The 14,753-nt window shown below is 50.1% G+C and overlaps 1 protein-coding gene across 1 annotated transcript in view; it reads left to right on the top strand.

Annotated features, from left to right (window-relative positions):
* The window catches only part of LOC119170470 (uncharacterized), a 110,503-nt gene that overhangs the window by 59,350 nt on the left and 36,400 nt on the right, over window positions 1-14,753 (top strand). The window contains exons 14-16 of the mRNA XM_037421645.2: window positions 1,477-1,614; window positions 2,091-2,266; window positions 13,744-14,001. Of these exons, the coding sequence (XP_037277542.2) occupies window positions 1,477-1,614; window positions 2,091-2,266; window positions 13,744-14,001 (572 nt within the window). The remainder of the gene's footprint in view (window positions 1-1,476; window positions 1,615-2,090; window positions 2,267-13,743; window positions 14,002-14,753) is intronic.

The following is a 14,753-nucleotide window of genomic DNA, read 5'->3' on the forward strand; positions in this document are numbered from 1 at the left end:
AAAAGGCTTGCTAAGTTGGCCAAACTAGCGAGCGCGTCAAGTTAAGCTAGAGGCTGTGGAGATAGGTTTGCACTACTATGCGCAATCGTGCAGAGATGCGACGTCCTCCACTGCCGCTGCGTGCGAAGACGTTGCGGCTGGGTTCGTCGTTTCCTCCGGCAGGGTGCAGAAACCACGCACGAGGCAAGATAACAACAATGGGTTTATTAACCCAAGATGCAGAACAGTGCGACACTCACGGGCTTGCAGGCCATATAGGGAACTCTGCAAGACCGAGCAAGTACGCTTGCCTATGGCGCGATGACTCCCGCACAAGGGCCGAAGTCGAACTCACGAACGAGAAGCCGCATGCTAAGCAGCGCGTCAACCTCTCGTGGAGGCCTGAGAGCGTCTGACGTGACGAGCAAATCATCGGGCGCAACACAGCTCGTAGGAGAGGAGGATGTCACACGCGCCCAATAGGAAATGGCGCTGCATTGTGACGTAGGCCCGCGCAGCGCGCCAGCGCAGCCTGCCCGGACATGCCAGCGTGGGAAGGAGGCGACGGTTGACTGGCCCAGACCAAGAGGCGCCCTGGCAGCCATCTTGGCGGATGCCGGCGCTTATGCGCGCCCGGGCTACGCTGTCGGCGCGCGTGCGGCAGCTGGGGAACGAGGCGCCAGGTAGGAGGGCGCTCTCGATTCCCATAAAGTGGAAAGCACGGCACCCCATAATACCTACTTTGTTTGCACATTTGCCACTGTTGTAACATGTAGTCGAATCCAGAGTGTACAAACATCTTACAGGTCCAAGGTGGGAAATCAATAACGTGAAAAGTGACATTGCAGCCCTCCAGCTAAATAGAAATTAAATGTATGTCGGAGTTTTTTCTTTTTTCAAGAAAAGACACAGTATGTCTGTCAAGGAGCATGCAGAAGGCTGGTTCTGTGTTTAATAACGGTAGCCCTGTCACCACGTTTGCGTGAGGCTTTTCATCTTTACTGCTCTCCGGTGTGCTATGGTTTTCCTTCGTGAGAAACTTTTGACAACGCATATAAACATCGTTTTTTTTTTTTCGCATTGCAATGTAGGCACTACAGAACAAAGTGTCTTCATGCAAAGAAAGTGTCATATCAACAAAGGTTTTAGTTTTCTCAATGTCATTCGTGCTGTAGAACAGTTTTCAAGTCAAGTTTGCTTCAGTACATAATTGTCTTGCGGCAAGGCTGTGTGGGAATAGGCCACGAGCTGTCAAGGTACAGTCCTGGTCAAAAGTTTCCAGGCCATGCTTCAATAGTTGTCTGGGAACTTCTGATCCCCCACGTGCATATAGCATGCGCTGTGTATTTAAGAGTACCAGTACAGCCCCTTATGTCTAAAACCTTTACTGGAAATCATTCATTGTTGGCTGTGCCATTGATGCAGCCCTGAAAAACAATCACTAAATAGACAACTGTTTTTTCCCCCCATCCTCGTTTAAAAACAAAACATTTGCAGGACCAAGCGTGGTGATCTGCGATGAAGGACATGTATTGAAGAATGATAGCACTGGCCTGTCTAAGGCGATGGGTGAAATGAAGACTGGTCGGAGGATTGTGCTCACTGGAACCCCCTTGCAGAACAACCTGCAGGAGTGTAAGTTGGATGTCACTAAAGGACAGGGTTTCACTTGCAAAGGCTCCATGGACATCCTTTATAATGGAGATCCTCCATGGTGAAAGTGTCCTCACTTTAGCAGCTTAGCAACAGGTTAAAATTGGTTACATGTTGAGTGATCTGCAAAATAACTGCATGACAGAAGACTCTAAGGATAGTTTGTTCAAGTACCATTTTATAAAGTTACATAAGAAGTTATTTGCCATAAAGAATTTTAATAATGATAAGCCAGAAGCATCATAGAGGCTGTAGGCTGCACTGGCTGTGCTTTTTGGTGCTAGTATGCATTAGGTATCCGTTATGGACAAAATTTAGTTATCTCAAAATCCAATTATTAAATGGCTTTTAATAGTGAATTGTCATTAGCTGGGGTAATAAAACCTTGGAGGCATTGTGATGTCTAGTTCTTTCAGTGTTTAAACACTCTCCCCCCCCCCCCCTTTTTTTAATCGCAGATCACTGCATGGTGAGCTTTGTCAAGCCAGGTCTGTTGGGAACAAAGAGAGAGTTCCTGAACCGATTTGTGAACCCCATTGCCAACGGAGCATGTGCAGACTCAACAGTTCATGACGTAAAGCTGATGAAGAAAAGGGTGCACATCCTCCATCGCCTTCTGGACGGTTGTGTGCAGGTGTGTGTCACGTAGACGATAGACTCGCGTTTGGTTTTGTTACCTGTCTCTCTTTTTTTTTTTAACACTGTAAAGTACCATGATTTTCTATCTTGTTTGTCACTGACTGAAGAAACTTTAGTACACTTCTGCATTTTAAATGTGATGCTTATATGCAGCAAACCTCCTCATTCGACCTTTTATGGGAAGTAACGTCGCTGAAAGATTCAGTTTTACCTAGAAAGTGCTGTAAGAATGTTGGAAAAGTACAGTGCTTTGAAAAAAAAGAATAATTTACTTGATGGAAAAAAAAAAAACTAATTTTGTTGAACCTGTGATAGGGTGACCACAATTCAATGCTGTGCTGGCAAGATCCTCCTTATAGCACGCTATGCCATATATGAAGACTAAAAAATGATAATACCAAAAAAAAAAAACAAAATACAGTGAAATCTCGGTATAACGAACTTCAGTGGACCACGGCAATTATTTTGTTATTGTTAAAGGTCATTGTAGTGAAAGCCCAAAAATGAACCATAAATACTTATTTTCCAACGACCAAAACAACTTACCTTTACAACGGTGGGTCCTTGAACTCGTTTTTCACAAGAAAAAAAACAACAAATGCACAAGTGAACACAAAAAAAAGCACAATTACTTTAAAGAAGTCTAATTTTTTCTTTCTTTGACGCATGCAGCATAAACTTTGCAGTGCGAAGGCCTTCACCTAACCCACATTCCTGTGGTGCGATTCGGTTCTTTGGTCACAAGAGCCTGCTTTTTGCCTTCCCGCTGCCGAAGAATATCCACTTTCTCACTTAGTGAAAACTGCTTCCGCTTCTTCGTCGCAAGCAGAGGCGAACTCATGTGTAGTAGCGCAGTGGCACGAATGCCGATTCTCTTTGCGGATGTGATAAGTATTCATCAAAAAGAGATGAACACGACTGACAAACCAGGCTTCCTAGAGCACATGTAGAAATGACAAAGAAAATCTCGAAGCGTCGCAGCTGTGATTGCCTCTTCCTAAAAAAAAAGATAAAAAAGAAATTTTCTCGCGTTTCGTTTTCTGCTCTCTCGGTGTCTCAGGTTTTCCGCACCCATGCTTCCTGCTCCGCAACTCCCATTGCCTCGCTGACCTTGCCCTCCCGTGTTGTCCTCACCCCTCACCTCGGCGCTTGTAAACCTGCAGTGTCGGCGTTTCAACAGAAAGAAAGAAAAGAAAGTCGCCCTTTCGTGTTTTTTTTCCCCCTCCGCACCATTTTCCCATCCGTTCGCTTGGTCGTGAGCTTGCGTACCGCTCCGGTGGTCGCGAAAGATTTTAAAACATGAGTCGTAGTACTTAGGCGTTAATATAATGCAGAACTGAATCAATGTTCGTTATTCTGAAAATTTCGGTATTCTGAAGCACGTTGTATTAAAATAATTTTACGTTGAAACTATTGGCAGTCGGCACGGGATTTTTTAAAAGTTCGTTAATGTGGGGTTCATTCTACCGAGATTTCACTGTATATGTCGACCCCCCAAGCTTTCAATCTCCGAAAAAGAAATTTAAAAAATCGCAAATTATCGCGGTGCACCCTTACCTTGGTAAATACGGGACACAACCAGCTGCACTGGGGTGAAATTTCTTTTTATTTGGACACTAATCTTATGTAGTTAAACACCAGAAGGCCGCAAAGTGTTTCTCACTCAGACTCGTCCGAACTTGAGTCCGACGACGTCTGTTTTTCACTAGTAACATCCCAGAGTGCACCTTCCTCCGTTTTATTCAATGCGTTAATGATGCAGCATTCGCGGAAAGGTGGATGCACGCTGTGTCAGTGCAAAGCCCTTCCGCTTCATAAATCGTTGCACACATAATAGTGATTTCTTGAATTGCGCTCTTGTGAGCCCAGAATTGCACGCTATATCTAGAGCTTTCACACGGATGCACTCCACTGTTACGGGTAGCGACCTTGCACGCAGCTCCCGGACAAATTCGGCGAGTAGTGTTTCCTGTTCGGAGTGCACTGCAGTACGCCTACAAAATGATTTTTTTTTCTTTTGCTGCAAAATGTGATGTGCAGCTTCTAACTCTTCCAGTATCGGACACTTTTCTCTGATGCATCTAATAGCCGTTGTGTCGCCAGGTTGCTGTACGCTTCGGCATGCTTGATATCGTTTTTTTTTTTTAAGCCCATAGTAAACTGTCGTCGACTACCACTAATTTTTGAAGGAAATTGTAAAAAGAAAACAGCAGACTGACAGCTGATGTCATGCGCTAACCCTAAATCACACACCACACACCGCTACGTCTTGCCACTCCTTCCAACCAGCCCGAACTCCCCCTTCCCCACACACGCAACCCCCACCACTCCAGTCCCCATGATGATGATGACGCCGTCACGTAGTGCCCTCTCTCGGCCAAGTCCCGATGATGATGACGCCGTCACGTAACGCCCTCTCTCGGCCACCCTCACAGGTCTCCCCCCCCCCCTCAAAATGTGAAGCCACCACTACACATCGCCTGCAGCGTCATGGTACAGTGTCAGCTGATCTGCGTGTCTCACACCGTGGCGACGACCCGTTTTGGCGTCCACTAGAACAGTCATTCTGTCTTACACGTCTCACTGCCCGAAAGGGACCGGAACGCCGGGTTGCAAGCTTCGAGGAGAAGCCCTTTGTGGCATCGCTGAGGGAGTGGCTTTCGAGCAGAACAAGATCACCCTCCTGTATTGTCAGTGGCCGCCTGTGCTGGTCGTAGCGAGTCTTCTGGGCGCGCCACATGTGGTTTTGGTGTGTCCTGGAGAAGTCAAGCACCTCCTGCAGACACTTGGAGACCTCAGTAGCAAATGCACGGTATGCTGTCGCAGGAGGCTCCGCGTCGTCTTTAGCCTCAGCCTGTGTCCATGGGGTTCTCAGCTCCCGGCCATAACAGAGGAAGGCAGGCGTGTAGCCCGTGACAACGCTTTCAGCCGTGCGCATGGCCAGGGCAATTTCAGGGATGTGCTGGTCCCAGTCTTTGTGGTTGGAACAATAAGCCCTAAGGCACTGCTTGATAATGCCATTGTGGCACTCCACCATTTGCCCGGCAGGGCGGTACGGAACAGTGTGTCGGTCTTGTATGCCCCAATGCTGAAGGAGGCCCTTCCACAACCTGCTTACAAACGGCTTTCCATTATCACTTGAAATGGAGACAGGTGTGCCATGTCTGCAAAAAACCTGGATCATGCAGGCCACCACACTCTTGCTGTTTGCTGCCCGCAATGGAAAAAGTTCAATGAACTTGGTGAACTTGTCAATCACCACAAGAAGGTACTTGTGGCGTCGAGGCGTCATAGGCAAGGGCCCAATTATGTCCACGCTGAGCTGTTCCATAGGGGCAGTGGCCCATTGGCTGCTCATCAGCCCTTCTGGCTTCTGCCGGTGGGCTTTGGTGCGCTGACAAACCTGGCAGCATCGCACATACTTGGATATGTCCGAGCGCATACCCAGCCACACGAAATTCTGAGAAATGCGTTTGAGGGTCTTAAAAAAGCCGGAGTGCCCGCTAATCGGGTGGTCATGGGACAGTCGCAGGACCAAGTTGCAGAGATGGTTTGGTAGCCAAGGTACTTTCCTGTTCCCTCGGTGCTGTACAAGCAACCCACTCTCTTCCATCTCGGTCGTCTCTGCCAGGTCTTTGATCAAAGGTTGATCACTGTCAGTGGGCGGAAGCTTCCCTCCCTTCATCACAGTTCGTAGTTTTGACAGTATGGGGTCCTGCTCTTGTTCCTGGGCGAGGAGCCCTGCATCATTCAAGACAGTAGTGTCGTCCACTTCAGATGCTACAGCAGCTGCCTCAAAGCTGATTTGTGGGCTGGGCTCTACAGCCATAGGGAACAGCGTCTCGTGTAGACTCGGGCTTGGAACTTCCTGGTGCTGAAGGGGAGCTCTGCTCAAGGCGTCGGCTGGCACATTTGCAAGACCCTGCCTGTGCTTGATTCTGCAGTTGAAACCTTGCAGCCGCAAAACCCAACCCTTTACACGTGGTGAGGCCTTGTCTGTGGTGAACATCCAGGACAGTGAGGAGTGATCACATTGTACCTCAAACTCGGTGAACTCAAGGTATGGTCGGAACTTGTCCACTGCCCACACCACAGCCAGACACTCCCATTCTTGCACTGTATAGCGCTGCTCTGCCTCAGTGAGGACCCTGCTAATGAAGCTTATTGGACGCAGTTGAGCATCACTCTTGGCTGCCTGCAGAAGCACCGCTGCAATGCCGACTCCACTGGCGTCTGTTTCTACCACGAATGGTCTGTTGAGGTCCGGCAAGTTTACAACAACATCGTCGGCCAGGGACTGCTTAAGTGCTCTAAAGGCTTCCTGTTGCTGCAGCTCCCACCACCAACGTTGGTTTTTCTTAAGGAGTTCTGTGAGTGGACGTGCAGTGATAGAAAACTGAGGTATGAACCCTCTGTAATAGCCTGCTAGTCCCAGAAAGGCCTGCAGCTGTTTGAGTGTTGTTGGTTGAGGATAGTCCAGCACCGCTCGCACTTTTTCCTTGTCCGGCCTACACTGCCCGGGCGATATTTCATGGCCAAGGAACTTAAGGTATTGACAGCACACGTGCACCTTCTCTGGGTTAATGGTCAGCTGTGCCGAACTTATCCGCTTCAACACCTCCCGAACATGCTCAAGATGATCCTCTAGGGTCTCCGAATACACCAGGACATCATCGAGAAACGCCATGGCAAACTGGTGATTAATTCCCTCCAGTAGTCGGTCCATCAGGGTCTGAAACGTGGCAGGACCTTCGGCAACTCCAAAGGGCATTCTCATGAACTCGAAGGTTCCCCGATGGCAAATGAACGCTGTCTTTGGAATATCTTGCTCTTGAACAGGGATTTGAAAAAAACCCTGTGAAAGATCAAAACTTGAGAACCACTTGGCTCGTCCCAGCTGTGCCAGCAACCATCAGTCCTCGGCATGGGGTAGACTGGCACCTTAGTGCGTGCATTCAGCTGGCGGTAATCCACGGCCATGCGGTAGCCACCAGACTTCTTCTCAACCAGGACTGGAGCACTGGCATGCTGACTTTGGCTAGGGCGGATGAGGTTCTGTGCCAGCAGGTCTTGAATGCAGTTGTCCATGATGGCCTGCTTCTTGGCATTCACTGGTCGCAGTTTGCATCGAACAGGTGGATTGTCTCCCGTGTCTATGCGATGCTCTGCCAGGGTTGTGCAGCCCGGAGTTGTGGTGAAGATTTCGCTGAACTCTTCTAAAATGTGTTTCATGCGTGGGTCTAGGTCCGACGAGTGGCCGGGAATGATCACATTGCAGGCTGCAGTCGCCTCCGGCACACTGGCACACACACTGGCATCGCCCTCAGCAAAAATGCGGCGCAGACTGTCTCCAAAATCATCCACTGCCTCTGGCTGTTCCTTAACGGCCTTGACTAACGGCACAATTCTTTGTGGTTCTGTGCCGACAGTCCACCCACCAAGTGACACGTGCAGAGAGATGCCACTCACCGTCAGGAGATCCCTACCAAGGACAACATCACGGCACAGGTCAGGAACGCACAAAAACTGCTGTCTGCGGCAGCCGGCAGCCCACTCGATCTGGCACTTCAGAGACATGGTTGACTGCGACCAGCCTGATGCCAAACGCAGCACGCGTACGTCTGCCTTGGGTTTGGCTCCAGAAGCTTGGGCCGCCGCCGCGGCCTGCAGTCCGAAGAAGCTAACACTTGAGCCTGTATCTAGCAGGGCCTTGAGCGTCGACGACCCGATACGGACGTCCATAAGGGGCTCTTTGCCACCGGCTGTGGTCGCTACTTGGTGCGCACTGCCGTAGGTGCCCGCCGGGGCAGCACCTACCGCCATTAGTTTCCCGGGCACTGTGCTTGCAGGTGACCCGATCGCTGGCACCGGAAGCAAATGGGTGGCCCCATTCGTCGACCCGTGGCACAGTTACGAGATATGTGGCCGAATCCACCACAGCGATGGCACTGCACACGCATTGCTCCACTCGCGGGCTCCTGCCGCGGCATCGGTCCCGGCCCGTAGGGTGAGAACGGAGGCGCTGTGTCGCACGAGTACTGTCGGTCCCGGCAGTACGACGGGTCTAGCGCAGCTGGATGCAGTGGCCAGTGATAAGTCGGCGGTGCCGGTGGGGCAGCAGCAAACGAAGTGAACGACGCCGTCGCCATAGTGTTCGGCTGCGGCAGTGAGCGATGGTCAGGGGCCTGGCTAGGGCGGAACGCCAGATCTCTGGCTACTTGGTTGCTCGGAAGTGGCGGTGGTCTGTACTGGAGGCGACGCCAAGCCCGCTCCATTAGGCCGTCGGCTGCCTTCACCAACTCGGCGAGATCGTTGTAGGCATGCCTCTCCGCCAAATCTTGCAACTGAGGGTGCATCTGCCTCAGTACGCGCTGCACCTTCTCGGCTTCGGAGACCTCTTCCCCGATGCGGTCGTAAAACGTAGCGATCGCATATATGAACTCTTTCAAATTTTTTTCCGGGTGCTGCGTGCGCTGTTCGAGCTCCGCCTTCAGGCGACGCTTCGCGTCAATCGACGAGACCTCGGAGCGGAAGGCGGCAGTGAATTGCTCCCACGAGTTGAACCCGCGCACGAACCGCCACCACAACTTCGCGCCACCCTCGAGGGCAGCCGGTACCACGTGTGTCAGTCGCTTATCGGCGGCGACCCCCGTCACGAGGCAGAAGTTTTCCAAACGTTCAAGAAACTCCTCCGGTGACTGCAAGTCTCTAGCACTGGAGTAGCGGGGGAGGTGCGCAGCGGCGAGCCGAGGCGCAGAGTCGTCGGTGGCCCGAGGGACCACGCCAGTGTTAGCGACCCCAGTCCATGTTCCCACGTGCGGAGCCGTGGGCAGCGGCGTCGCCATCACTCGATCGCACACGACCGCCGCGATTCGTTCGCGCTCCATGGCGGAATCGTCGGTGCCCAGCAACAGCTCTTCAACGAGACCCTGGAGCCTAGGCATGTCGTCCGCTGCTGTTGTCGGGTCTGAAGCCATCCCAAACGAGCTCCCACTTGTCACGTGCTAACCCTAAATCGCACACCACACACCGCTACGTCTTGCCACTCCTTCCAACCATCCCGAACTCCCCCTTCCCCACACACGCAGCCCCCACCACTCCAGTCCCCATGATGATGATGACGCCGTCACGTAGTGCCCTCTCTCGGCCAAGTCCCGATGATGATGACGCCGTCACTTAACGCCCTCTCTCGGCCACCCTCACAAACTGACGCAAAATGACGTTGCTAGTACATTGTACTGTAGGCCTTGCTTAGCCTTGCCCAACGGGGCCACTGCTGATGCTCACAATAGCAATGAAGGCTTTCGACTTCACTGCCCATTGTTGCGAGAATTCCATATTTTTTTCCCTCCAATGACTGGTATATAAGACGACGCTCAAACTTTTTATTGCGTTTTATTGGGAAAAAAATCGACCTATATCCCGGTTTTATAGTAAATAAATACAGGCAATGCAGTTGCAATGCTCAGTGGTCATAAATGTTTAGCTTAGCTGTCATGCCATTTGGGCCTCTGCGGCTGGTCATGAAAACATCGGGTGTTGCCTAGAGTGGGACTGATGCCATCATGTTCATCAAACCAAGCCACTTTCTCAACACTTATTCCAGTGAACAAACAACATTGAAAACTGCTGTAAGCCACAGAAACAAATCAATTACAATCTGAAATCGTGTAAAGGATACTGACAGGCTGATATACATTGCCTATATTTATGGTGGCCATTTTTTTTTATCTTGTCACAATAAATATGAGGGCGTTGATCTATAAAAAGTGTAATACTTTTTTTATATTAAGCATTTTGTTATATCGAATTTCGTTATGTGGAGTTTTAAATGTAGATGTAAGAAATGTAATGATTCAGCGTAACGGGGATAAAAAAATTCAAATAATATTTTGTATGCTGGGACTAGCTTTAATGGTTGTGGGGTCTCCGCGCGGCGAACGAGCGCCTCGCCACGCCACGCTCTTGGAGTGAACGGACACAGTTGACGCGGTCGGTACAAAGCACACAACATACATACATTTATTAACTAATTTAGACGACGATATCGTCTGCCGATTGATACACCAATTTCAACTAACACGCTACCATACAAACAACATTACACAGGGACACACTAAACACACAATAACATGATAAACACACACTAACACACCCAACACACTAACACATACCCAAGGCGGCGTCGCCAACGCCTAACTTTCTACGTGGGACCCCGGCGCGGTGCCGAGCACCGGGGAGCCACGCTACAGACAACCGTTCGCGGCAGCCGCCACGCGCAGAAGAGGCTCGCTCAACCCTCGCCCACCACCAAGGCCTGCCTTCCGCCAGGGGCCACCGCCGGCGCTACCACTCTACCAACAGTGGTACCCAAAGCGAACACGACGCCATCTATCGCCCGGCGGTGGTCACCACCGAAATAAAGCCTTAGGGTGAGACACGTGCGCCACGCGGCGCAGACAACTTTACAGGGGGGGTCAGCACCCCCACATTCTCCCAACCTTAAATCAAACCATATCCCGAAATCAGAAATTAGCTACACAAGCTTTAACAAAAAAAAAAATGATATCGCACGACCATAATGTCCTTGCACCACGACACCGCCGCTGGTCGATACTGCTGCACTGTCCGGCTAGACTTCACCTCGGTACCGGACCCGCAACAGCAACGTTGCCGTCGGCGCGACGATTCATCGCTAGCGCCGACACGTCTTCCAGTTGCGACCAGCACTCGTGAGGGTGCCGGACTGCAGGCAGTTGCGCAGGTCCCAGGCATCTCCATCGCCCGACCTCACGACCGCATTCCTGGCCAGCGACGCTGACGATGTGCAGGACAGCCGGCCGTGGATGACATCCCTCCCGCCAAATACATCAATAACAACAACAAAAAAACTTGAAAGAAAACAATCGAGCAGGTCCTCGGGAACGGAGCTTCGAGCTTTTCGTCCACGTGGTACGTTGGTCAGTACTGCTAGCTAATACATCGGTGGCGGCCGAGACGCCCATAAAAATAAAACAAAAATCACTTTTCCTAATTGTGCTCACAAGAAAAAAAAGTGAGGGAAGCAGAGCGCAACACCTCAACGCCACGACCCACCTAGTTGTGCCACGTGCGACAGGCGGCTGCGCAGAGCCTTAGGCCTAATGAGTTGCTCGGCAACAACCGGCATCCACCCAGCACCCAGCCTAGGCGCAGAAGAGGCAGCCGCGAGGAGACGTCCACTCTGTGAGGTGGCCCTATCGCTCGCCGCACACAGCAGCTTACCAAGCGATCGGCGTCCACTGCCCCGGGCGGTGTCACGACGCCTCGGCGTCAAGCCGCAATACCAGACAGCAGCGACGCCCGGCTCCCTGAGCCTAAAGATATAGAAGAAGCTATTTACAGAAAATCGGACCACACACGAGGCTTCCATACTCACTCGCTTCGGGCCTGGCCTACAAACCACGTGCTCTAGGCCTTGCTCACCCCAGGATGCGGAGCGCATGGCTCTCGTCCTAATTCAACAACGTTTTTGAAAACTAACAACAACAAAAAATAACAACACTCGCGAGCAAAAAAAAATAAATAGAAAGTCAACCTGCCGACAAATTCAAACACGTTACAAAACCAATCTCCTCGCTTCTCAACAAAGCACACCACCGACGCTAGCAAAGAAGTCCCCCCTAGGCCTGCTCTACTCCGGCTCTAACAAAATTTCTGTATTGAACCGCAAAACTGTCGTCCGATACTCCAAGAGCTCCACATTGGGCAGCCAGTGTGGGGTCTCTGCGCGGCGAACGAGCGCCTCGCCACGCCACGCTCTTGGAGTGAACGGACACAGTTGACGCGGTCGGTACAAAGCACACAACATACATACATTTATTAACTAATTTATACGACGATATCGTCCGCCGAATGATACACCAATTTCAACTAACACGCTACCATACAAACAACATTACACAGGGACACACTAAACACACAATAACATGATAAACACACACTAACACACCCAACACACTAACACATACCCAAGGTGGCGTCGCCAACGCCTGACTTTCCACGTGGGACCCCGGCGCAAAGCCCGCGGTGCCGAGCACCGGGGACCCACGCTACAGACAACCGTTCGCGGCAGCCGCCACGCGCAGAAGAGGCTCGCTCAACCCTCGCCCACCACCAAGGCCTGCCTTCCGCCAGGGGCCACCGCCGGCGCTACCACACTACCAACAGTGGTACCCAAAGCGAACACGACGCCATCTATCGCCCGGTGGTGGTCACCACCGAAATAAAGCCTTGGGGTGAGACACGTGCGCCACGCGGCGCAGACAACTTTACAGGGGGGGGTGTCAGCACCCCCACATGGTTGAACATTGATAGTGAGAAGAAAGTACGATAGCAATAACTCAGTTTTAACGACAGAGAGGGCAGTTCCTAAGAATTAAGCGACAGGAAATCATCCTGCAGCTCGAGCAGTGGCTCTTGAATGCTGAAAGGGGTACGAAACAGTTTTTCAGCATGGTTGGGAAATGCTGCGAATCGCTAGTCAACGCTGCAGAGAACATGCGAACCAAACATTATAACACAGCATGGGGCCTGGAATTCACAATTAGTTTTCAATATCGGCTCGAAAACATTCCCTCTTCTTTCTCCAAATGATGCCATATATGCAAATCCATGGTAATTGCCTGCCTAGCGTAGTAGTTGAGTCTGGTGGCGGGCCTGTTGGTACATAGCTTGAAAAATCAATGAACCCAGCCTTCAAAGACACGTACTACGCAAGAACAGAAGTATTGACCACCAGACACCAGCACTCCAGTGTGGTCATCAGTACCACTTTTCTTGTGTACGTGTCTTTGAAGGCTGGGTTCATTGATTTTCCAAGCTAGTTGCTGTAGTCGCCGCAAGATGTCGGCCATGTACCCATGCACACGCTCGTGACCACACTGAAATTAAGCCGTGTGTTTGGAAAAGGAAAAAAAAACAAGTGCTCAAGGTAACGCCATGCGCGTATTGTAACTAATTTTAACTGTGCCATCCCTTCGTGCTGTAAGCGTGCTTGTCGAGACGAAAAAAGAGAGACAGTAACTACAGCATGTGACAAAACTTGGCTTGTACGTGACGGATATTAAAAATTTTTTTCGTAGTCTATTGGTGAGGCAATAAACTCTTTTCGTTAAGCTGTTTTATGATTACCTGGAAAATTGTTGCAGAGCTTCTTTAACAGCTTTATCGTAAAGACTTAGAGTATGCACGCATGAAAGCCTTCCTTGTTTATGTTTTAAAAAAAGTGCAAAAAAAGCCATACCTCACAAGGACGAAGGAGGCAGGATGACGCATTAAGTCCTGTCTCTTCGTGCCTGTGTGTTGTGTTCTTTTTTTTTGCACTTTATTTAAACATGAATTCCAACCAACTCGTCCAACTGTCTTAGTTCAGTATCTTCTTTACTTTGTTCCAATAACTGTGTTCTTAATAAAAGTGTGGCCTGCTTGCAGCGCTGCGATTACAGTGCCCTGGCTCCATTCCTGCCGCCGAAGTGCGAGTACGTGATCAGCGTACGGCTGTCTGAGGTGCAGGTGGCGCTGTACAAGCACTTTTTGGAGCACCTTGCTCGTGGCCGCCAGAAACAGGCCGGAGCCGGCACGTCGCTTTTCTGGGACTTCAACATGCTACGCAACATCTGGACACACCCAATGCTGCTCGAGTTGAGCGCCGAGAGGCTCGCCAAAAAGGAGCTCCTCAAGGACGACGAGGTATTTCTTTTTTTGTGCAGCCTGCCCGGGCTATGTCTAAAATAGGAGGAGGTGGTATGGCGAGCGTGCTGTGCTTATAGAATGCAGCTCTCTTTATACATGCCAACTTTCCCAGTTTGCCCGGGAGACTTTCTTGCCTGTATTTCGGACTGTAGGATCGTGGCCACAAATCTCCCGATAAACTGCCTCAACTCATCCTTGAAAATAAGAACTACTGTAAAACAAGAACCAGTTATCAAAACAACACGAACTTATTTATACAACAGGTCCAACAGGTACATCCATGCAGCTTGAAAAGTTCACTGCCCACTGCAGCTTCCTGTCGTCCGCCAGACTCTTTTTTTCTTTCACTAGAAAACCACAAACATTCACACATCCCATCACTGATGCTGGTTGGCACATCTCTCATTTTATGGCCTAGTTTGCTGAGGGTACAGTAACAGAAGAAGAGGCTAAAATGTTTTTTTAATGCAGAAGAATCTTGATGATAAGATTACAGTTGATGCGAATTTAGTGATGATACCAATTTTAAGGTTGCTTCAGATGGACTGCATTATAAGTCAATTCTCGGTAATTCAAACACAAAGGGACCTCTGAATTTCGTTTGAATTATCAAGAAGTATGAATTATCAAAAGTTCTCAGATATATGACTGTGTTTGAGGTGACACCATACTTTATCATCAGGCATTGATTTTATCAGATTTAAAAATTTGTACAGCGTTTTTAAACTCTAACTGCACGCAATGATCAA

This window comes from Rhipicephalus microplus, chromosome 2 (genome assembly GCF_043290135.1).
Source record: "Rhipicephalus microplus isolate Deutch F79 chromosome 2, USDA_Rmic, whole genome shotgun sequence".
NCBI lineage: Eukaryota > Metazoa > Arthropoda > Arachnida > Ixodida > Ixodidae > Rhipicephalus > Rhipicephalus microplus.